Source organism: Rhinatrema bivittatum, chromosome 12 (assembly GCF_901001135.1).
Source record: "Rhinatrema bivittatum chromosome 12, aRhiBiv1.1, whole genome shotgun sequence".
NCBI classification, from domain to species: Eukaryota; Metazoa; Chordata; class Amphibia; order Gymnophiona; family Rhinatrematidae; genus Rhinatrema; species Rhinatrema bivittatum.
Window position 1 is genome coordinate 15,132,018 of NC_042626.1, and position 24,061 is coordinate 15,156,078.

The 24,061-nt window shown below is 45.3% G+C and overlaps 2 protein-coding genes across 6 annotated transcripts in view; one reads left to right on the forward strand and one right to left on the reverse strand.

The window, feature by feature from the left end:
- The window catches only part of LGR6 (leucine rich repeat containing G protein-coupled receptor 6), a 168,737-nt gene that overhangs the window by 56,780 nt on the left and 87,896 nt on the right, over nucleotides 1–24,061 (forward strand). For all 5 annotated transcript variants that reach the window (XM_029572346.1, XM_029572348.1, XM_029572347.1 and 2 more), the window contains exon 2: nucleotides 15,881–15,952. In XM_029572346.1, coding sequence (XP_029428206.1) covers nucleotides 15,881–15,952 — 72 coding nt within the window. The remainder of the gene's footprint in view (nucleotides 1–15,880; nucleotides 15,953–24,061) is intronic.
- Nucleotides 22,934–24,061, reverse strand: part of UBE2T (ubiquitin conjugating enzyme E2 T) — a 117,587-nt gene continuing 116,459 nt past the window's right edge. The window contains exon 8 of the transcript XR_003852087.1: nucleotides 22,934–23,910. The gene's annotated coding sequence lies outside the window, so the exon portion shown is untranslated. The remainder of the gene's footprint in view (nucleotides 23,911–24,061) is intronic.

Genomic DNA, 24,061 nt, shown 5'->3' on the forward strand with positions numbered 1-24,061 from the left:
GTCGTTTTAGACCTCAAGGCCGCCTTTCAGTCGGTGGTTGCATAGCCCGGCGAGGGGAAACAATGAGGGCGGATGCATTTGCTTGCTTAGACAGGGCCTGAGTTTTGCCTGTGGGCTAGGGCTTTTGAAATACAGCACAATGAGGAGGCCAGCGGTCACACAACTGACAATTGTAAGAAGAGGAAGCCAGCGATGATCAACCAACAATGTCCGTAACAGAAACTTTTTTTCATGGCCTCTACTTCCCCTCATACTGTTTCATTCAGGCGCTCACCCTTTTCAGGCAGCTTGAAATACTGAGACATTAAGGAAATGGACTTTCACAATAAGGATTAATCTGAAGTGGCCCATTAGTGGCACCGCACTGCAGCCTGGGAGTAAACAGAGCAGGTCTCGCTTCACCCAGTCTAACCAGTTCCTGCCTCCTGTGTCTCCATGAACCCTATTCGATCCGCGGTCATCTCCCGTTCTGGCCCTTGTCGCTGCCATCCTCTGCCTCTGTCCCGTGTGTGCATGACTTCTGTCCTGGCTTTGGTGGTGGTCGCCACCTCTGCTGGTAGTTAAAGGGGCGATTCCTGGTGTCCACCGTCTAAAAGCGGACGTCCTGAGATTGCTCCCAATTTTCAGCCCCTTTGGCATCCGTGGCTCTGCGTGTATGTTTGTATGTTACATGTATGCTCGCCTGTGATCCCTGCATGGGAGTGTGCAGTCTGTTGGGCCCAGAATTTCAGTCCTGAGTGGCTCCTCCCAATTGCACTTCACTCCTGATTTTCCCTTTAATTATTTAGAGAGGAGGGGAAGGGGGAGCTGCACTAGTGGGGTGCACATTGGACGTGTGTGTGTGTGTGTGGGGGGGGGGGGGGGAGGTCTTGTCCTTTTTCTGACGTACCTCCTCCACCAGGGCCCTGATCTCCGTGTTCCCCCCCCCCCCCCCCCCCCGCATATTCCGCCGTACACGAAAGTTTGCTGTTATTTTTATTAACGTCCTTGCAGTGAGCGGGGCGCGGTCCCTGGAGGCCAATCCTATTTACTTTTATCTAGTTACTGAGAGAGTCAGCTCTCGCCTTTTCCTCGGGAGTGCAAGGCAAGTTACATTCAGGCACTGGGGGGGGGCGGAGGGGGGGTACCCAGAGGATTTGCAGTCCAGGTTTGTACCTGAGCCAAAATGCAGGCCTCGGGATTAGGTGACCTGTAAAGTTTGGACGTGTTGGAGTGTGGAAGGTACGACTGGTGATGAAATCTCATTTAAGATTGGGACTTAGCTAATACATATTAAATGGTTCTGGTTTTCACTAACTCTGCCAGTAGGATGTTCAAGCATCTACCACCCACTCAGTAAAGACATAACCTCTCCTATTTCCTCTGAATCTTCCTCCCTGCAACTTCAGATCACGACCCCTTGTCTTTGAATTTCCTTTCATATGGAAATTTACACCTTCCTGTCCTTCACTTGAAAGCCTGTCAGCTATCCCGAGTGTTTCTAACACATCCCCTCTTCCCCCAATTCATTACCTAGGCTGCAATCTTCAAAACCACCTACCCAGGGGCCAGGTCTGGGGGTGCTTTGTCCCGATTTTCAAAGGAAAAGTCACTTCAGCAGCATTTTTCCAGCACTGGGAGCTTGGCAGGAGCAGCCCAGGAGACCAGGGTTCGAGTCCCACTGTTGCTCCTTGTGACCTTGGGCAAGTTAATTTATCCTCCATTGCCTCAGGTACAAAATCTTAGATTGTGAGCCCTCTGGGGATAGGAAAATACCTACAGTACCTGAATGTAATCCGCTTTGAAGGGCTGTGAAAAACAGGATATAAAAAAAAAAAACCAAAACAGAATCCCATTATTATAAAAATTAGTTCAGGTATTTTTTGTTTTGTGAATATTTTTTTCAGTCTGGCAAATGAATTGAACTGAACTCCCCCCCCCCCCTTCCCCAATAAACGAATACAAACGAAACCCCCTGAAACCAAATAAATCAAACTGAAAATTTTGGGACTGCACATTAGTGAAAATGAATGGTGTGGAGAGGGTGGTGGATGCACAGAGCAGTCTCTCAGCGGAGGTAGAGAAGACAAAACAAGAGAATGCTTAGGCCTAACTAACTTGTATTAGGGGTATAGAAAAGATTTTAAATAAATAAGAAATTCTGGGTGAGGCCCAGAGGATTCTTAGATGGGAAAAGTCAGAGATCAACAGGGGTCTGTGGCATTGCACCAGAAATGAATGGCCAAATTTTCAAAGCGCTGCGCGCACTAAAACCAGGGAATACACACGTGCCCGGGCCATTTTAAAAACGGCCCGGCCACGCACATATCCCCTGGTATGCGCAGAAGTGCTGGCTTGTCTCAAAGGGGCGGGGCCAGAGCCATGGTATGGGCGAGGAGGGGCGGGCCCTGTCCCGGGGAAGCGTGCACCGGCATCTGGCCAGCGTGTGTAAAGGAGCAGGTAAGGTGTAAAACAAAAAAAATGAGGGTAGGAAGGGTTAGGGAGGAGAAGGGGAAGGGTAGTTAGGGGGACACGAAAGTTCCCTCCCAGTCCGTTCTTTAATTGGAGCGGTCTGGGAGGGAACTGGGGAAAAGTTGGATTGCGTCGCCACGCGTATTTGAAAAAAAAATCCCCTTCCCCCCCCCCCCCCCGCGTGCACATGCATGTGCCGATTACAAAATGTGCGGGCGGGCATCGGAGTTTATAACATGCTCCCACGTGTTAGGTTCACTAAAGATTTTGAATAAGGCCCCTTACGTTGGTCACAGAACTGCCAGGGCAGCCCGAAAGTCTAACAGTTCCCTTGCCTGCACTCATTAAGTTCCCAAGGTAAACAGACTACAAAGTTCAGGATGTGTTTTATCTGGCGTGAAAATACCAGACAACAGGACAGTGGGGAGGCAGCCAGTCCCCGTCTTAAAGATGAACAGGGCAGGAAGGCTGCGTTTAAGGAGTGCAAGGGATTTGCAGAGAGAAGCTGAGAGACCCTGCTTCCTGGAAGCCGAAACCCTCTGTCCCAAGGCATTTCCAGTCAGCAGTGAAATGGTAAAAATGAGCAGGAGAGCGGAGGGGGGCATCTGCACGTCAGAAACTGGGCCCCGGAGAGGGGGCAGTAAGGGAACACACCGGGGTCCGAAATGAGAGATCTGAAACAAATTAACCATTTAAAAACGGAGCAATCGGCCAAAAACCATTAATTCAAGGAAATGTACTTGGGTTTTTAGCTCGGTCAGAGATCAGGACCTATTGACAGCAGAGCATGCCAGGTCATCCCATAATCACTGGCCTCGGGTAAGAAGTGAGCCAAAAGGCCAAAGGTCAAGAGAGCTCTGATTTAGGAGCAGAGAGGAGTGGCCCAGACGTCCTGCTCACCTTGCCCATACCTGACACAGGTATCCCATTATTTATTTATTTATTTATTTTTAGATTTTTATATACCGGTGTTCCTATATGAAATAAAGATCACATCGGTTTACATTGAAACATTAAAAGCGGTTCATTATTTTGTCACCCATCTGCTTACTGAGAGGAGCTAACGTTTCTATGGCATCGATTAGACCTTGTCCCTAAATGCAAAGATGCACAGGCACTTTTAATCCCGCCTGGCCCCTGCTGCTATTCAAGCACAAACATACCGGCCATAACCCTACAGCTGTGAAATCCCATAGGCAAGGTAAGCTCGGAATGTGCTGGGGGGGACGGACGGACACTGAGGTCCTCCTGACCACGGAGGGCACCCGGGTGTCGCCGGTGCTAAAGAGAGCTGGAAGCAGCAGTGCAAGCTGCATCCACCCTCAGGGCCCTAGTGCAGGACAGGCATGGGGTCAGATGTCCTGTTACATGATGCGTTCAAGCCCTCACTCTGCCTGACCTTCTGCAAGGCACTTTTTTTTACCTCTTTCCGAAGAGAACATAGCTGAGCTGACTTGGTTTTCCCGGCCAACAAATAATGAAAATGCTGTACCCGACTCTGGTTTGTGAAGATCTTCTCCAGTGCCCTCCTTTTCCACGATGGGAACTCCTGCAGGCCCTGTACAAGCTTAGAGGGGAGGGCTGTTTGCTGTACGTGTGGGCCCAGGATGCTTGCACAGTAGCCAAGACAAATGGCAGGATTCTGTGTGTTTGTCCACGCTTTACGACCACGGAACACGATAACATTGTTTGTATGGAGACAGAGGGCAGCCAGGAAAAAAACCCACAAACCCCTTCCTGCCAGGGCTTGGAATATTGACCTCTATTCAAGCATTCCTTAGATAATGTCTGATCTCCCTGCAACAGCTCCCTACCTTACTGAGAAGAGGTCAGATGTCTGCTTACAGATAAGAAACGGGCACAGTATTTAAGACGGTTGACTTATTATGGTAAACTGGAAGCCAGTCTTCTCAAAATAAAATCTAAACATTTCTAATTTTGCCGTTTAATTGAGGGTATTTTCTCAATCCTTTACCTTGGATTTATTTTTTTATTTATTTATTTAAGGTTTTTATATACCGGCAATCATGAGCACATATCTTGCTGGTTTACATGAAACGGGAGTGCATTAAATACATCAACTAGAACTGTGGTGATCGAAGGAGCAGTTACAAATAACAAGGGTAGCAGAACTTGGATAAGAAGGAAGAGATAGGAAAGAATAAACGGTTAAACGGTATACAAATAAATTAAATGCTATGTAAAAATGGCATGATTAAAGGCTGAATATTTGAAGTCCTTGGTTTGTATCTATGACTTGTGATATTAGATTGTGTCTGGGAAAGCTTGCTTGAATTCTCTTACTCGGTGTAATTCTTGTGGCCAGTTCTCTGCCTGCCACCATCTCTTCCAGGATAAGTGACCTCTACAGCCTGGGTCTGAGCTGCCTCCTAGTTAGAGTCTATGGTTTATCCACAAGTGAGACAGCTGTCCAGTTTTCTTTTTTCCTAACTTTAAAATAGGAATAAATGCTGTAAAAAAAAAAATTAAAAAAATCCCAGTCTGCTACGGCAAGGATGAAGCAATTCTAATTTAATGAGCTCTTCTCCATCTTGTCCATGCATGGAAGGGGGCCCACCCTGACAATCCCAGGAATGATGGCCCTGGTATCTAGATTGCTTGCAGGGTGTGAAAACTCCTGTATTTTCCATGTTAGGGTTCTGTAATGATGCTGTAAGACCATCACAGTAAGAGGCAACCCGGATATATACCAGGTGCACGGATGCTTCTGTGTACTACTTGTACCAAGATTGATGGGCAGCAAAGATGGTGGGGGTCTCAGGACAGATCATGAGCAAGGCTCGGAGGGTTGCAAGGGAAAAATGGATGACTTCCTGATCTGATAATGATGGCAGGCATTGCAGAAGGAAGCAGGGGCAGAGGTGCAGGGAACGGATGCAGGTGGAAGCAGGGGCAGAGTGCAGGGAACGGGTGAAGGTGGAAGCAGAGGCAGAGGTGCAGGAACAGCTGCAGGTGGAAGCAGGGGCAGAGAGGCAGAGGTGCAGGGAACGGGTGAAGGTGGAAGCAGAGGCAGAGTGCAGGGAACGGGTGAAGGTGGAAGCAGGGGCAGAGGTGCAGGGAACGGGTGAAGGTGGAAGCAGAGGCAGAGGTGCAGGAACAGCTGCAGGTGGAAGCAGGGGCAGAGAGGCAGAGGTGCAGGGAACGGGTGAAGGTGGAAGCAGAGGCAGAGGTGCAGGGACCGGGTGAAGGTGGAAGCAGAGGCAGAGGTGCAGGAACAGCTGCAGGTGGAAGCAGAGGCAGAGGTGCAGGGAATGGATGCAGGTGGAGGCAGAGGCAGAGAGGCAGAGGTGCAGGGAACAGCTGTAGGTGGAAGCAGGGGCAGAGAGGCAGAGGTGCAGGGAACAGCTGTAGGTGGAAGCAGGGGGCAGAGGTGCAGGGGCAGAGGTTCAGGGAAAGACTGCAGGTGGAAGCAGGGGCCGTGAGAAGTAGATATCAATGTTTACGAAATGTAATACCATCATGATTTGTAAGTACTTCATGTAGTTATAAAGAAAACGTATTTGTGACACAACAGGCATGGAAACTCGTGTGCACGCTCACACACACGTTACAGTAACAAATGTTACAGTGGCGCTGGTGCTTTAAACAATGATTCCTTCATTAGTATTTTCTTTCCATGTGAGTCTCTCAGACGTTTCCTCCTGTTTGCTCTCATGCTTTCTTTATTCAAGTCTCTTTCTCTCCCTCTTCCCCTCCTGTCCTCCTCATTCTCCCTCCCTCCCTCTCTGCACAGCGCTAGCTCCAAGGTATTTTTGAAGTGACTGTAAGATTTATCCTGGTCTTTCACTCGGAAACCCCAGCTCAGGAGATGAAAGCATACCTGAGTCCTCTTGTCATCTTAAGGAGCAGCCCGACTGTCTCTCACCTTACTTCAAAAGGCACCTTTTCTTCACTCATTTTTTATCTGGGCTGGAGCCCTCTGTGCTCAGCTCTTCCTACTTTCCCTTCAACAGTAATAGAAAAAAAATCTTTCGCCAGAAGCAGTAACTTCTAAACAACAACAACAACAACAACAAAAAAACCCTCCAAAGTTGTAAACCAGCACTGGATGGCGGCTGGTCGAAGTTTTCATTAGCTGAAAATCTGCCAGGAAGAGCGTCTGATATTAAAAAGTAGCAGCAGCTAGCACCGAGCACTTTCAGGGTAATTTTCAAAGGAGAATGTAAATGTAACATACAATTGTAGCAACTTTCAAAAGCCCATTTACCAGTGCTAAGTGCACGTAATGCAGGTAAAAACTATTGACAATCCAATAGCATAAATTGTAGCCATTTTCAGAGGCTTTTAAAAATTGCTATGCATTATCGAATTGTCAGCAGGGTTTACCTGCCTTAAGTGCACTTAGACTTAGTTCAGTGGATTTCAGGACCTGGTGCATGAGGTAACAAATATTAATAATATTAAGTAAAACCTACTGCAGGAACATTCAGGTTCGAAAAGGAGTCAGGAAGAAAGTAAAAGTGGCAGTTGCAAGGGTTAAAAATCAGCGTGAGGCATGCACATTGTTTGAAAATACCATCTTGGATAAACCGTATTGCACGCATTAAGAAAGGTCAAAGGAAGGCCAAACCACTGCCAGGTATTAACGCCAAAAGTCGTCATTTTAAAAAGTGGTAAGCAGGTCCAAATGAGGAGAATAGGAAGGTGCATGGGCCCTGGAAAGGTGAACAGCGTTGAAACCCGTAAAGGCGCGGCAGTAGCCTAATTTCACAACTCACATTGCCGCCGGTCCACCTGTAACCAAAACGCTGCAAATGCATTGTGAGTTGAGTAGCCACTGGGGTTCAGTTCAACTACTTCCCCTACTTAACAGTGCACCCTTAAATAAACTCCAAGTGCTGCTGGGAGGGGTGAGCTGCCCATCAGCTCGTAACATAGAAACATAGAAACATAGAAATGACGGCAGAAGAAGACCAAATGGCCCATCCAGTCTGCCCAGCAAGCTTCCCTCATTTTTTCTCTCATACTTATCTGTTTCTCTTAGCTCTTGGTTCTAATTCCCTTCCACCCCCGCCATTAATGTAGAGAGCGGTGATGGAGCTGCATCCAAGTGAAATATCTAGCTTGATTAGTTAGAGGTAGTAGGGGTAGTAACCGCCGCAATAAGCAAGCTACACCCATGCTTATTTGTTTTACCCAGACTGTGTTATTCAGCCCTTATTGGTTGTTTATCTTCTCCCCTGCCGTTGAAGCAGGGAGCTATGCTGGATATGCATCGAAAGTGAAGTATCAGGCACATTTGGTTTGGGGTAGTAACCGCCGTAACAAGCCAGCTACTCGTAGCGCTGGGTGCAAGGTCTCCGCCAGCAATGAGCATGTGACTGTCTGAGTGGTGGCAGTACGGACGGGCCCAGCAGCTTGTCCTTTCTGGGCAGTCACAGCCACTACACATAGGTGTTCTAGCGCCTGTCATTTTGTGCAGTTCTGCTGCTGTTTTATTTCACCGTGCATGAGCTGGATTTTATATACTTTTCTACCCCCGATGCAGACACGCTGCCAAAACAAGGCTATGCCGGGTTTTCCTTATAATGCTCCTTAATTATGGCTTTTTCTATATTGTTGTGTATAATTAGTTGATTATGTTGATTTTTATATTTAAAGTATTGTATTGATTTTTCTTTAATTATTTTTCCAGACCCTCCTCGTCCCCTTATGGTCTGTAAATAGACAATAAAACTGGGAATATAATAAAGCCTCTGAATAGGTCTGTGGTGCAGCCACATCTTGAGCACTGGGTGCAATTCTGATTGAGAAGGGCAACAAAAACGATTACGGGGATGGATGGACTGCCTTATGAAGAAGGGCTAAACAGGTTAGGGCTCTTCAGGTTGGAGAAAAGACAGAGGGGATATGATAGAGGCTTAGATGATTACCTGTGGTTAATAGGGAACAGTTATTAGGACTAGGATTAGGGGTTGACCCCTGAAACTAACAAGTAGCAGAGTTAAAACAAATGTAGGAAAGTATTTTTCCAGTCAATGCACAATTAAGCTGTTGAACTTGTAGCTAAAACATGCTTAAGGCTCATAGAATAAGTGAGTTTAAAAACGGTCTGGATAAGTTTCTGGAGGAAATACTTGTTAGCCAAATGGAATTTGGTTTCTCCATCTCTTAATTTTGGTGGAGAGCAACATGAAACAGCCTTCCAGATTGGGATTTGCCGGGTACTTGCAGGCAACCTGGACTGGCCACTGTCAGTCAGGATGCTGGGCTCAATGGACTGTGACCCAGCGTGGCACTTCCTATGTTCTTAATTCTGATGACTCAGGCCAGCCCCCATAGCTCGGGCTGCAGCACTCTGTCTTGCGGCGCAGGTTTGAGAATCAGCTGATCGATGGGATTGGCCGGAGCTGGGCGTGCACTGCCAGCTGATGTGCTCAGTTGCAGGGCAGGGGTGAGGGGCAAAGAAACCTGCTGCATGCTGCCGTGGTGATCTCTGCCAGCTGAAGGAGCATCACTGTGAGTGAACCTTCAGCCTGGCGTGGATTCATGTATGGCCCAGGGAAAGCCACCCATTTTTCGGTAGGCACTGGCCTGGACCTTAAACTGCCTTGGAGCCTGAATACGAGTAACTGTGGGCTGTCAGAGTGCCACCAGAATACCCAGAATAGATTGATGAGAGAATTTCATCTTAACTTCTCCCTGTACACTGAAGTTCTCCATGAATGATATGTTCATGGATTAAAAAAAAAAGGCTGAATCTACCCCTCATTATAATGTCTTGCAGTAACTCTTAAATAAAATTGTGTCCCTGCTGTAAATGTTTTATTAGGTCCTTGACATCTGATTTGGTTTCTAATTTCTGAAGGTCCCCTCTAGAATTTGCCCAAGTACCCAGGTAGTTTAAATTTGCATAGCAATGCGGTCTATGAATCGATGATGCAGTATTTGGCCCCTCCTCCTCCTCCTCCTCCCAGTTGAAAGGAAGTGGGATTTGAATAATGGGAAAGATCTACAAGTAGCGATCAAGTGAACCTGGATGCTGGTGAGAAGCATGGCCAAGAAAAATGGCCGACTGTTGCTCACATCATTAGCATTGAAGAGAAAAGTTGATGGAGCCTTTGCTCTTATTGAAGGAAGTCGCAAAGATGAGGTTGGACTCCAGGTCTGTAAATCATACACATGTGTTATAGGGCAACTTCAAGACATGCGAAGGCAGAAGGTCTTCTGGAGCAAAGACAGACAGACTAAGGGCATTGTTTCTGTGGTAGGCTCGGGTGATCATCACTCTGCCGCAGAGACTGACACTCTTTGTGTGGCACAGGAGTGAACTTGGGAGACATCAGACAGCCATTGTTTTACTGCACAGGCAGATGGTAGGAGTCTCTGAATGTCTAAGATGCGGGAACTACTATCCAGTTTTAACCTGAAGAAGAAACCTACCCTGGCCTGGAAGCTCTCACTGGATAATTCTTGCCCTGTGAAAGAATCCTGTAATAATTGTCCTTGTGATTTCATTACTCTCCTGCGATGCAGGACCAACGAGTTGCCAATATGTGCAATCTTTCCCTAATTCCATTCTAGTAGGGAGACCACACATGCATGGTTTTTGTTTGTTTGTTTGGGGGTAGAGGGTTGCCGAAAGCCTCAAGAGCCTTTGATCAGTCCACAGCGTGGAGTAGTTGACTCGGTGAAAGTTTGTTTGCCTTTGCATGATGACATCATTAGCTGCTAAACAAGTATGGAAGACATTAGTGATGAAGCCTCCTACAGATGTGCCCTCGTCTGCAGTTAGTCTTGCCAGCTGGCTTTGTTCATTCTGCTGCACCAGTCCTGGTTTTACTCCATCGTATGTGTGGAAAATCACACACAAGTCCCAGCATGCAGCAGGGTAAAACAAGGACCAGATCTGCCTGCCTCTACTGACATGGAGCCAGCTGGCACCCCTCTTGCATTAAATCTGTTTATAATGGCACATGCTAAGTGGCAAGCAACACGTACAGTACTTAAAACAAGTTACAATAAAAAGTTACATATTAAAATATATGACAGAAATAAAAAAAATCTTAAACTAATACAATAATTTCATTGCAAAGATTCTGGATCGGCTTCTCAGGAGTAAGGCCTTTAAACTTTTTCTAAAAACTTTGATGTCTTCGATAGCCTTAATTCCACAAGGGACCACTGTACTGTGTGGTCAGTACTGAGCCACTGGATGGCCAGCGTTGTTAGCCGGATATTCAGCGGCATGGGTGCGCTGCTGAATGTACGGTATCCAGCTAACTTTAGGGCTGCCAACTTAGCTGGACACCTCTCAAAACTGGAGTTATCTGGCTATAACTTAATTTCACCCCAAAATGCCTCCAGAGCACCTCTGATTTATCTGGATAAGTTAAATCCTGAGCTGAATATATCTAGATAGATTGAAGCTGCTGCGAGGGGGTCCTGCTAAGGCCTGCACTTAGCCTGACAAAGCCTTTTCTGTATGGACTTCTAAGCTTTGACAGACTTTTGGTGTTGATGCACTTGATACCTGAAGTAAAATTATTCTTATCACCTGTGCTTGTATCTGAGACAGTTCAGGGACACTTGGGGCTTACTGGCGCCATCAGCGTGGAGTTGGCTGGGCAGTTTGAAAATGAACTCCCTTCCACAAAATCCCACAAAAAAACACAAAAATGTGATATCTGGAGATCTGAATGTTTCACCTTCAAAAATTTGTATTCACTGGGAGTTTTTAGCATGTTGGAGATTTATAGGACAGTTAAAAATTCTTATTACCTATCTGCCATGAAATGGATGTGTGTCGCTTCCCTATGAGAGCTGTCAGGGGAACGTAATTGTAACATGGGGAAGCCCCATGTTCATGTCATTCAACCACTAGCCCAGGTTAATGTGTAACCGGTATCTTTTTGTCCGGTTCTGACCACACGAGGGTCCTCACGCTGATAAATCAAGACTAAAAAAAAATAAACAGCCCCCTCCCCACTGGGAAAAGAGTTCATCCTTTTAACAGCCAGGGAACAGCAGAATTCCACCCACATATGTGGCTGCCTCCAAGAAGCTGCTTTTATTTTAAGGTAGATATGTGAGAAATCTTCAAAGCCCGGGACGGTTCAGGCGTGTTTGATAATGCGACTGCAGCAGTCTCAATTCCAGACTTGTACATTTTGGCTCCAAGCCAACAGGAATGCTTCTCTGTATAGAACTAAACACCCATGTCCATTCCCTTAGTGAATGCTCCCTGCTGGCCACCATCCGAGAGCCAGTCCCTTGCCCGCTCAAAGCTTGGTCGGCTGTAAGTGGAAATCTACTTACAGATCCCACATTGCAGGGATACTTCAAGATCTAGAAGGGTTCGTTTCAGCTTGGTCTTGTCCAAAATGTTTAGAAGGGTCTGGAGCTATTATAAATACTCACAGGTCCTCTTAATTCTTTAGACAGGTTAAAACTCGGGAGAGTTTTATGCAGCTCTCAGATAGGAGATCCTTCAGGGAGGCAAATACAGCCTGATCTGGGTAACCTCCTGCTACTCGCATGCCTACGCTCTCTCCCCCAAGGAGACACTGCTTTCACCTGCCGGGGGGGGGGGGGGGGGAGGTCTTCCCAAATCCCCTACAGGCAAGGCACATCTCATCTAATTTCAGGGGGGTAGAATGGACTCGGCCTCTTCCTAACTAGGGAGTGAGCTTCTTTATGTAATGCTAAGGGCGATGCAAATGCCCCCAGTGCCACATTAATCTTTAAATATCTGTTTAACCCCACCTGCTCTGTGTTAGTCTCTGCCTGTGGGGGGACAAAGTCTGGGGGTGTATTTTACCTGTGGGATTTTATCCCGGGTTGAAAGGCTTTCCCTTTAGGACCGGCCGAGGGTACATGCTCTCTCTCTCTTTTTTTTTTTTTATTTGCAGGTACATTCTCCATGCATAGAGTTCAAAATGCAGTCTGCATGCGCTATCTTCCTGCCCCTGGCCTAAACGTGCCCTCCCCTCCCCTCTCAGAAATGCCTTCTCTACCTGCGGCTAAAATGAGTGGAGCAAGCACAGACGTTTGGCCACATTCAGGGCTGGAAGGTTTTGGAGAGCCGATGTCGGTGGCTATCATCTGCCCGCATAAATGGCTTGACCATTGCCCTCCTGGTGCTGAAAGTCTCCTCTGACTGGCTATAACCAGCCCCAGAGCCCTTCTTTGGATGGCTGCCATGGGCGATACCTGCAGAGGGTCCTCCTGAAAGACCAACACCCTGTCCCAGCTTGCTTAGGTTCATCATGGGGGGGGAGTGGCCAAGAAGATGGAGTCTTTGAAAACTTCAAACACTGCTTAACTGTTCGGGAACTTAACCATAAAAGGGGGATTGTTTGTGCTACCGCCCGGTGAATTTGCTAGTACCCCTGTTTTTGTTTTTTGAGTGAAACATTATAATTGATGCAGATGTGTATGGCCAGTGCAGTTGGCAGCATCCCACAGCCCAGGGTGGGCACGGTTCTACTTCCAAGCAGCAGAATTGCCAGAGGGTAGCTCCCAAAAGCCACATTTCTCTTTCCTTGGTGATTCAGCAGGTGGAGAGTATGTGGGGGGCTCTGGAGCTTGATGGGGTAATCTTGGAGACCTTCATCTCAATGCCAACTGCAAGTCGTGTCCCCCCGACACACACACACAGGCTAATAGTGAGCAGCGGGAGATATCACTGGTGAGGGCAGGAGACCCTCCTGCAGGGAGCTCTCCCCATCCTCTTCAGGATGAGTAAGGGGGAGGCGCTTGCTGACATCTGGATGCAAAGGGATGGGGTGGCAGTGGGGGGAGTGCGTGGAGTGATTAATCTGTTTTTATTCCCTGTGACAGCTGGGAGAACACACAGGGTGGTTTTCATTAGCGCAGCGCTGTGTGGCTCTCAGCGCTGCAGGCCAGCGGTTGGGAGATGCTCCCAGGCTGAATGCACTAATTAGAAACATGGGGAGCCTCCCCTCCACCCAAGAATAAGACTGAAGTCTTTTAGGCTTTTCTTTCTTAAATAGGATTTTAATTTTTTTTTTTTTTTAATGTTGGCAGGAGTCCTAAACCCTTGTCCCTTCTCTCTGGATATTTATCTGTTATTCCAAGCAATATCCAGCATACGTGAGGCTCACTTTTCAAAGACAACGCCACTTGGGGTGGTGCATTTATTCAGGACCCCCGGCAGTTCAGGGGTGGATTCAGCCGCAATCCTGCAGCATATCTGCATCAATTGGGATTATTTTGCATATTGAATAATGTAAATTTATATTTGCATAATACAATTATTTTGTTCTTTTAGGAGTTTGATGGGTGGGTATGGATGTGGGGCAGGAGAGAAAGGAGGGGAGGGAAGGGGGAGATGGAGGAGTGGTTTAGTAGAAGGATGATTTGTAGTTGGGGATGGGGAAAATTAAAGGCGGAAGGTTGCGGGGGGACGAGGGGACGGGAACCTCCCTAGGCTCCAGCCCTGCTCTCTCTTGCTGCTCTTCTTTCTCCCTCTCCTCTTATCCCTTCCTCTCCCCATCTCAGGTGCCATCCCCGCATCCCAAGTGCAAATGCACACACGTGTGCGCACACACGCATGCTTGTTCCCCAGCCTCTCAGCGCTTCCGATGTTCAGGGCCAATTCTGTGGGAAAAGCCGTGCAGTCACGGGAGAGCAGGTGCCCTGCATATATTATTGTCTCCGTGATATTTTTCTGTCTCTCACAAAAGGAAACTTGGCCACCAGTCTTCTGCTGTATAATAAGCCCAGGAACGTGCAGTATAATAAGGGTAGGGAGGGGGTTCCTTTCGGTTCCTGCTGGATAAGTAATGCAGGAACTCAGCCCCCTGGGAGTTCCCAGGACCTCCTGCTGCAGAGTAACTGCAGGGACTCCACTCCCCCAGCGCTCCCTCCGTGTAATAAATGGAGGGCCTTGGTTTTCTCAAGCTCTTGCTGTATCAGTGCAGTGATTTGACTCTTGGTGGCTCCTGTTCTATAATAAGTGCACTTGTGACTTACAATAATTGCAGGGATTTCTCACATAAGAAAAGAGGCCCTCACGGACGGCTGCACCTATCTTTTAAATTAATTAGTATGCAGGAGATGCCTAATTTGTATACAGCTCTCAACCGCCTTCTAGATCTTTGATGTATACCTTCCATAAGGTGCATGGCTTGTAGAGAGAAAGAGAGCTCGTGTCTGTCTCAGACTTGCAGAACATAGGATACATTTTCAAAAGCTTAGTTGAGACTTAGGTGCATAAAATAAGACATTGCACGCTAAGTCAGCCAAGCGTGCATAATGTGACTTTTAGGAGCCTTAAAGTAAGTGCACAATCTTATTACATGCACAAACCTGGGGCATTTGATGTGCTTGTGACTTTTGCACATCACAGAAATGCAGACCACGTATGTGTGCCACAATGTTGATGTGCTTGTCAGGGATGTGCAGGCTTTTGAAACAACATAGGAGATGTCAGCAATGCTTCCCAAGTCATTGCATGTCTGTTTTGAAACAAAATGACGGATAAAATAAAATTTAATTTTTTTTTTGTCATTTTACGCCGGGTGTATATAAATAGCGGGCATGGAAAAACAGGGAAAAAAATGAAATAAAACTGAAAAAAATTAAAAAGCAACATGGAGGGGGGGAAAAAAAAAAGGAGCCAAAATGAAAACGGAAACCAAATTGCTTGGTGAGCACCCCGCTGGCACTTATGACTTAAGCACAAAACAGAAATGTTCATAAGTGTTCTGCGCACACCGGTGGTTCCCGTGTGTCACTTTGTGCCACGGAATGGAAACGGGCAGAGTTACCCGAATGTGTCTTAGCCGCACAGTCACCCAGTTTTCAAAGTCAGCTCGAGCGTTTAGCTGATATTTGAAAACTGAGGGTTTTTTTTGTGGGTGGGTGTGTGTGGGGGTGGATGTGTGTGTGTGTGTGTGTGTTTGAGAGCACGCGTGTCGGTCTTCAGTTTATTTCTTTAGTAAAAGTCTTTCTATAACCACTTATAATACAAAAAAACATGCTAACCAGTTTACATATTAACAAAAATAAACATAAAACAAAACCAGTGGAACAAATAATGCAGTGTAAACCAAACAGAATTCAATAAAATGTTGAAAAGCCGGACTCTGGTATCTGCTGGCTGCATGGGTGTCATGCAGTGTATGAATTAATTCATTTAGCATCACTTATAATCCGCTGCCTCCATATTATGATTGATGCGTAGAACAAAGTAAAATCCATAAAACTTAAACCGTTAAAATAGCGGACATTGCTGCCATAAAACAGATTTAACAAACAGCCCCAGGTGTCACTGGGATTGCTGCTGTCATCTTCTCTCATTTCTCTTACGCCTGTGCAGTCTGACTTTTCCCAGCTAGGAAGGTCAAGAATCTCTAAGTCGTTCTCCATTTACAGAAGAGTTTTTTGATATCACGTTTGGTTCCCACTTCTTACAATTCTTCTGTTTCCTTTCTTCCCGTAGTGACCTGAGCATGAACAACATCAGTGAGATTCAGCCCAATGCGTTCCATCACCTGCGCTTCCTGGAAGAGCTGTAAGTAGACTTGCGACCGTACCTATTGCTCCTGGACTCCATAGTGTGCTGCACCCCCAAAATCCATCATAGTGGCCCCATATGCCGAATCCCTGCTCTCTCCGGAACTCAGAAGCCTGCTGCACCATCTTCAGTACTCGCTGAAGATGGTGCATCTCCCCGAAAGCATAATGTCTCTGTACCTCTTGGCATGTAGTGTACCTGCGTATGGGATGTCACATCTAATGCAGAGAGTGTGAGGTTTGAGCTGGCCATGTTGATGTGCTACTTTGCTTTCTGTCCCAATGTATGCTGGCAGGCCTAGCCATGATTTCCTGAACCGAGAGCAGGAATATGACTCTCCAGTATGCAAAGAGTGTTGATGCCTGAGCTGGGCCATTCTTTAGATAAGGAGGCTGATGTGGTCTTGAAAACTCATGTGCAACATTTTTTAAGTTGGCCCAGTAAACAGTATAGCAGCCTATGAAGCCCAGTTTACTACAGAGCTAATACAGCTACTAGAACCCTGTGCTATGAATGTTTTCATGAAATAAAAAGTAATACAGGGATGACTTGGCAGCATCTGATCTTGTGCCTCTTGAAAACTTCAAGAGGTGTAGGTGCCCCATCAGAGGGGTAAATCAGAAGGGAGAGGAGAGGTGAGGACCGCTGCAAGTGTAGTGTGTGCATACCTGGAAGAGTGGTGGTGCCTGAAGGTGCAGTAAAGGACAAGTAACAAAGGAATTAATGTTACCTACTTACCATGATGCTAAACTTTAATCATTAAGATCGTGGTGCAGTGGGACAGGTGATCAGTTTCTGGTCTTCAAACACCTTTTCCCAAGTTACTCTTTCTTTCCATGAAGCTACTACAAAGTCAAAGCTTTGGTGCAGTGCGGTCCGCGGACGAGATGCTTTCAACCACTTGGCGCATGTGATTGACATCATGAAATGTAATTTAACAGAACAAATGTTTACATCAAGCCTGCTTGACCTAGTTAGAAAAAGCTGTTCCCACACTGTGTACTCCCAGCAGAAAACATGCAGGCCTCTCTGCTCCCTAGGCGAGGGGAGGTTAATATAAATACAGAGAAAGTATTTGCAACTTGAGGGCTGGAATGGAGACGTGTAAACTGTTAACAAGAAAGGTTATGAAATGTGTCGGAATGTGATTTATGTAAAAGAGTTTCCATAGATTTTGGGTGCAATGAGATATTATCCCTCCTTTTTAAGAGGAGGAAGATTGGAGAATGTCATCCTGAGCAATGAACACTTTCAAATGTCTTTTTCTAGCTTTCAGGAAAGCCCTGGAGATTTCACATCTCCGTTGTTGGAAGGCTCTTGGAGATTTTCGGTCTGCATTGCAAGAAGGCCCTAACGAAAGTCAGTATGGGCCAGTGCAGTGGCTCCCAAGCCTGTTCTGGGGGACCCCCTAGGTTTTCAGGATATTCACAATGACTACACCTGGGGAAAAGTGCTTAAATTGTACAGGAGCACATTTTACCTTTAGGACAAATTGTTTCCTTACATTCCTAGGACTTTGCTAGGTTCTCAAGATGTCTTGATGATGTCTTCTGTTAAAGATTTCAGACTGGCTGTTACGCGTAATAGCGCATTCTCTCCAATGGGCCATTCCCTTTGGAATCAATTTCCTCGAGAGCAAATGCTCTCTTTAGGATCTGTTGGTGCTTCATACATGACTGAAGTCATGGCGTCTTACCCTGGCTCTTTATCTGGACACAATTTAGATCTGACAGGTTGGGGTGGCTGTGATAACTGCTCGGGCAGTGAATTTGTGTGCTGGCATATAGGCTGGGTCCATTGGATTGGGATGTGTGTGAGCTTGGATGACATTCTCCAGGCAGGCAGCTTAATAATCTGCTGCTGGGATATAGTGCTGGCAGCTGGGGGTAGTAGTGATTGCAACCAGTGGAATGGAGTATTGGTTATCTTGTAACTCTTATCCGACTATATGTGCTGGGGTAGAAGTGATACATGTGTTGGAGTTTAGGGTAGTTGGCTGTATTTTTTTATTTATTTTTTTACTTGATTATATGTGTTGTATTTTTATTTGCTATATATGTTGGATGTTATGATTTTTATGTTCCTCTTTTTTGGGGTCTGTACCTCACAGGCTAATTTTAAACCAAGCGCGCGTGCGCCCATACACGCATGTATTAGTGAGCAAGCAGAGATACGCTACAATTTTAAATTGTGCATGCACTTGCACACGTTTGTTTTAAAATGCACCTCCCACGCGTAAGTATACGCCTAATTTTAAGAGCTAGCGTGAGCAAATGTACTTCGTGTATCTTCCGTGGGACTTTGCTGCACGCATGTAAGAGGATTTTAAATCATGCTCACAGGAGGGTCATTCCAGTTTTTCCAATTAGCCCATCAGTTTGCCCAATTAATATTGCGGTCTTCAAGACCCCTCTGGCTCTTCATCCTGCATGCTCCCCAGTTGACCGAGACCTCTCACCCTATCCTGTAAGCTCTAAAACTTCAGATCCACAGATTTGCTTCTCATAAGAAGCAGCAGTAGAGTTACGTGACTCTGGTTTTAAAAAATGGAGTTATGCGCATAAGTGGTGGCCGCTTCCTGGAACGCCCATGCCCTGCCCATTTTCCGCCGTCTTATTTTTGGCGCGTGCACAGGTATATACGCGTGTACTTCGGGGCATTTTAAAATTCACACTGCTCGCACACAGCCCACGTACATGTGTATGTGGGCATTTTTGCGCGAGCAATGCCTTTTAAAATCTGCCTTTTAGAGGATAACGTGCAAACCTATCCACATTTCTGGATTTACGCATGCCAGTGAACATGCGAAGATTTATCTTAGTATTTTATAAAATACTGTGCAGTTCAGCTGTAAAAGTACATACAAATGTTTCAGTTTGCCTGAAGATTTGCAATACATTGCGAGCGAGTTCTTTCTCTACTTATTTTATAAAAATATGTGGATATATTTAACGCACAAAATAAAATATGACGTACTCATAAAACCCTGATTTATACGCTAAGGAAGGTATATTTTAAAATATGCGCAAGTATTTGACATTACCAGTCTGCCAATACCTCTGCCAGTTCACCCAGTCTGTCTCCAGTTCACCCAGACTCTCCTCGTACTTCACCCTGAACTCCTCCCAGTTCACCCAGGCCTTCTACCCAAAGATAGCAGAAAAGTCTGATATCAGTTGCGCTAGATAATTAGCAGGTGTTAAACTGCGTGAATAAATTGCCTCATGTATCTGTGTAAATATCTTTCTAAAATAGCAACTTCCACACGTACTTCTTGGCTCTGTCCTGGAACGCCCTTGACCGTCTGTTTTTTGTGCAGGTAAATACACGCATGAAACAAAAAATATGCCCTTTTTTGATGTTTATAAAATAGACTATGCAAATACGGGCTACTTATACACGTATATGCTAAGTAGGTGTGCATAACAACTTTGAAAATTGACTTCTTAGAGATGAGTAATATAAGCATGTAACAATGCTTTTAAATAAATAACTAGATGATATGCACTGCACCGATTGCATGCAAATTTATGTCATGCTTATTTGTCTCTGAAAATCCAACTGGCTGAGGATCTCCCAGGAGAAGTCTGGGAACCACTGGGCTAGTGGTTATGGCACTGAATTATGAGTCAAGTAGAGGGAGATCAACTGGCTCTAGTTTTTCAGAGTGGGCTAATCCAATCCTGATTTTGCTCTGTTGTGTGCAGTTCTTCTTTAAACCAAACAAACCAGTAGGATGAACCCAAGACTGGCTCTACCTGTCCTGAAAAATGTTTCTTTTGTGGCCATGTCTTTCAGTTTACTCAATTATAATTTAGTAGCAATAATAGCCCTTGCTCCCAATTACCCCTGCAGGATGTCATGCAGTGCAAGTGTCCAAACATGCTCACAGTCGCCTCCACTCTAGAGATGGCTATATGCATTTGCAATCCTCATTATATTTATTTAGTTAGTTAATTATTCCTTGCATTTGTTAACTGCCTCTCTGATAAAAGCTTGAAGTGGTGTATAAATAGAAATCTAAATACAGATAAAACGTACATTTATGGATTGGGGAGATGCTTGGACAGGTCCTCTGGTGCAAGAGCTGCTATGGTAGAGTAGAAGGCGATTACGTCATGGAAAGTAATCCAGAGAAACTAGGACTTGAAATTGGTAGTGCGAGGCTGCTGAAATGTACTTTGTGCTGGGTTGTTGTTTCCCCCCCCCCCCCCCCCCAATTATTTGAAAGTATAAACGCACAAGTTGTGAAAGAGACTGAACAAGCTAAGAGCAGATGGTCTTTTCTCCAGACTGACAATGCATACACTTTGTATAAAACTTGACTTGTGTTGCTCCCAGCTTTGATGTCCTGGAGAGCGTGGCTGGAGCACAGCACTGCCAAATAGGACATATCCATTCTATTCCTATTTGTCCCAAACAAGTATTTTCTCTTTCATCCTGCTGCTCCTCATAGCTTCTTGTTTTCACTGCAAACCCTACCTCTCTGCTGATCCAGCTGTGCCACAATATCCTTCAACTCTGCCATCACCTCTGCTTTTTACATCATCTGCTAGGTTAAAAGAAGACCAGAGGTACATCAACTTTCATCTGATTGCATGAGCCTAACAGCTCTCTCTATGTGATAATCCAGGAAAACATGAGTTATCTTTGATAGCCAGAGACTGGAATGGGTACTTTGAAACCTATCCCTTCTGAAGCCTGCCATATGGTATCCAAGACTATGTCCCCCTAGTTTTCAAAGTTATGCCAGCTACAGATTAGGAAACTAGCCATTATTTAAAATATAGAACCATCACTGTCCACATCACGTGGTTATAATGTCCCTGCCCTCCAAAACCAATCTAAGCTTGAGCACAGGGAAAGATAAGTCTTCCATTGTCACAAGATGAAGAGTCTGTAGGCTGGTTCTTTGCATAGGGGGCCTATAAATTCATGCAGTAATATCGGACAAAGGTGTACCATTCTTAGTCGAAGATGAACGGTCATGCTTGAGGGTTAGTAGGGAAATGGAAAATGCCAGTGAAAAGATTACCCTTGACCCCGATGGACATCTTCCATTGAACTTCCATCGTCCCTGCTTGGATGTCTGCCATTGCTCCGTCTAATAGATTCCAGTTTCTCCTCTTAAGGGAACACACACATCGTAATCAACTCTGGTTGTTTTTGTTTATTTTTTTGTGTTTGCTTGATTTTTCTGTTTCACGTTTATTTTGTAAGGGAGAGTACATTTACGTTTAAGGTTATGGAAGCCAAAACATACCTTTGATCCAAGTTTGGATGCTAGGCTCTTGTTTCTGAGAGTCAAAATAACCTTAAGACCCCTGTGTTTTTAGAGAAAAACTAACTTATGAAAGTCAGCCATACTTCCTTAATTCTTGTTTCGGAGGGTTTTATATATTTTTTGGGCAGACAGCACTTCCAAGCTGAAGTTAAAAGAAAACTAGAGTGTGAGACCATTTTTTATTCACTTGAAAGAGCTGTAACTCTTTGTCTTTTCTTTCTGCATAAAAACATTTAGTATGTCACTGGATAAGGACTGCCTACTGAGCTTACTCAATCTGTAGTCTTCTCCACTGGTGATTTTGTGCCAGGTGACAAAACTGGATCTTTTTCAACTTGCTTCCTCTTCCCCATTGTGGCTGGAGTTGAAGGTTTAGGCCGCCACTGGTTCTGACCTGGTACTTTTTTTTATACCATTGATCTTCCCCCTTTTATTTATTTATTTATTTACAATTATTTATATTCCACTTCATTACCAGAATCTGTTCGAGGCAGTTCACAACATAATCAACAATCTACACATTAAAATTATAAACAGCAAGACATTAATTAAAAGCATTTCTAAACAAATAAGTGTTCAATAGTTTTCTAAAAGATTTATGATCTGAAATCTTCCGCAGTTCCAAAGGAAGAGTATTCCAAAGCATTGGGGCAGCTAATAATAATGCACGCCAGCTAGTCTGCTGTAGCCGCACTTCCCTAGCCTTAGGAATGGCCAATAATTGTTGACTGGCAGATCGCAAAATGCGCTGAGGGCAGTAAGGTGCTAGCAGCTTTTTCAAACAAATGGGACACGCCCCATATAAAATCAGATGAACTAGGAGTATGATTTTAAACTTCATCCTTGAGTCAATGGGGAGCCAATGTAGGTCCCTCAAAACAGGGACATCCTGAGATTAATCTAGCTGCTGCATTCATTAAAAGCTAACATTTTGGAAGTCCAATGTAAAGGGAATTACAGTAATTTAAAATAGATAAAACAAATATATGCATAATAGAGATGTGAATCAGAACCGGAATTGGTTCCGATTCCGGTTCTGATTCACATCGTGAATTTTTTATCGTGCGGCCCGATCAGGTTTTTTTTTTATCGGCTGCGCCCTTGCCGATAAACAAAAAACCCACCCCGACCCTTTAAAACAGCTCCCTTAGCTTCCCCCACCCTCCCGACCCCCCCCCCCCCCCCAAAAAATGTTTTAAAATTGCCTGGTGGTCCGGGGGGGTCCCGGGAGCGATTTTCCGCTCTCGGGCCGTCGGCTGCCACTAATAAAAATGGCGCCGATGGCCCTTTGCCCTTACCATGTGACAGGGTATCCGTGCCATTGGCCGGCCCCTGTCACATGGTAGGAGTACGCCGGTGCCGGCCGTCCATTACTCCTACCATGTGACAGGGGCTGGCCAATGGCACGGATACCCTGTCACATGGTAAGGGCAAAGGGCCATCGGCGCCATTTTTATTAGTGGCAGCCGACAGCCCGAGAGCGGGAAATCACTCCCGGGACCCCCACTGGACCACCAGGTAATTTCAAAAGGTTTTGGGGGGGGGGGGGGGGTCGGGAGGGTGGAGGAAGCTAAGGGAGCTGTTTTAAAGGGTCGGGGTGGGTTTAGGGGTTGTTTTTGTGTGCCGTTTTTCCTACCCTCCCCCAAAACGATAAGAGAACCCCAAGAACAATTTTGTGGGGTTTTCCTATTGGTTTCGGGGAGCCCCCGATTTTTGACGACTTTGAAAATATCGTACGATATTTTCAATCGTCAGAAATACGATTCACATCCCTAAGTGTTTTAAAATCATCTCTTTCCAATGTTAAACAATGCAACAACCTAAGTTAAAAAAATCCCTTGCTTACCACTAAACATAGTAGATACTGTAAATTAAAGGCTGAATCAAAAAAACACTGCTAGGTCATGGACATGCTCCGCAAGAGTAATATCTAATTAGGGATGTGCATTCGTCCCATGTATCAGCGGGTATGCACATACCTCATCTTTCTAGTACATGTGGGAAACAAAGAATGTGTGTGTATTTTTAATAATGAGATACACGCATACTATCTGTTTTCCTGTGTGAACTAGAAAGTCGGCAAGATATGCACGAGCCCCCCAAACAGATGTAACGAATGCACATCCCTAATGTGCATTCTCTCCAACCTTCAAGTTGGAGAGAAAATGACAGATTAGAACCATCTGCCCAAGCAATTGGCAAAATCTCAGTTTTTTCACAATATTAAGCAGTAGGCCATGTTCTCTCATCCAACAATTCACCACCTGAATACATCTAGAATCTCTTCAGTTATATCCTCCAAGGAACTCACCACTGGGAACATGAGTTGTAAATCATCCGCATGCATTCAAAAGATCTGATTTTTCTCCAATAAGTGACAGAGAGGATGTCCGTAAACATTAAAAATCATAGCAGATAAACAGCAGCCACCCTTCACCAGCCACTAGGGTCCCATTTTGTCTTTCCTATGCAATGCTTACACTCTCCTGCTATTTTGGCTGCTATCACATTTGTTGGAAGCTGTTTTTCCTTTCTCCATTTGACTCCGCAGATCAAAGTGAGATTAGGTTTTTTTGTTTTTTTTTTAAATTGTTCTCATATTTACATGTAACATACATTTGAAGTTACCTAATCCAGATCCTGTATGTACATGTGATGGAAGGTGGGAGATCTGAAGGAGAGAAGAGAGAAAAATGAAAAAAAAAAAAAAAGGTCAGTGGTTTTGCCCCATGAAAAGCTGCTTCCTTTGCGCCTAAAGAAAAGAAATATGCCACTCTGCCTTTAGTTAACTGTGGAATTAACTGTGCTAGCAATTTACCTGT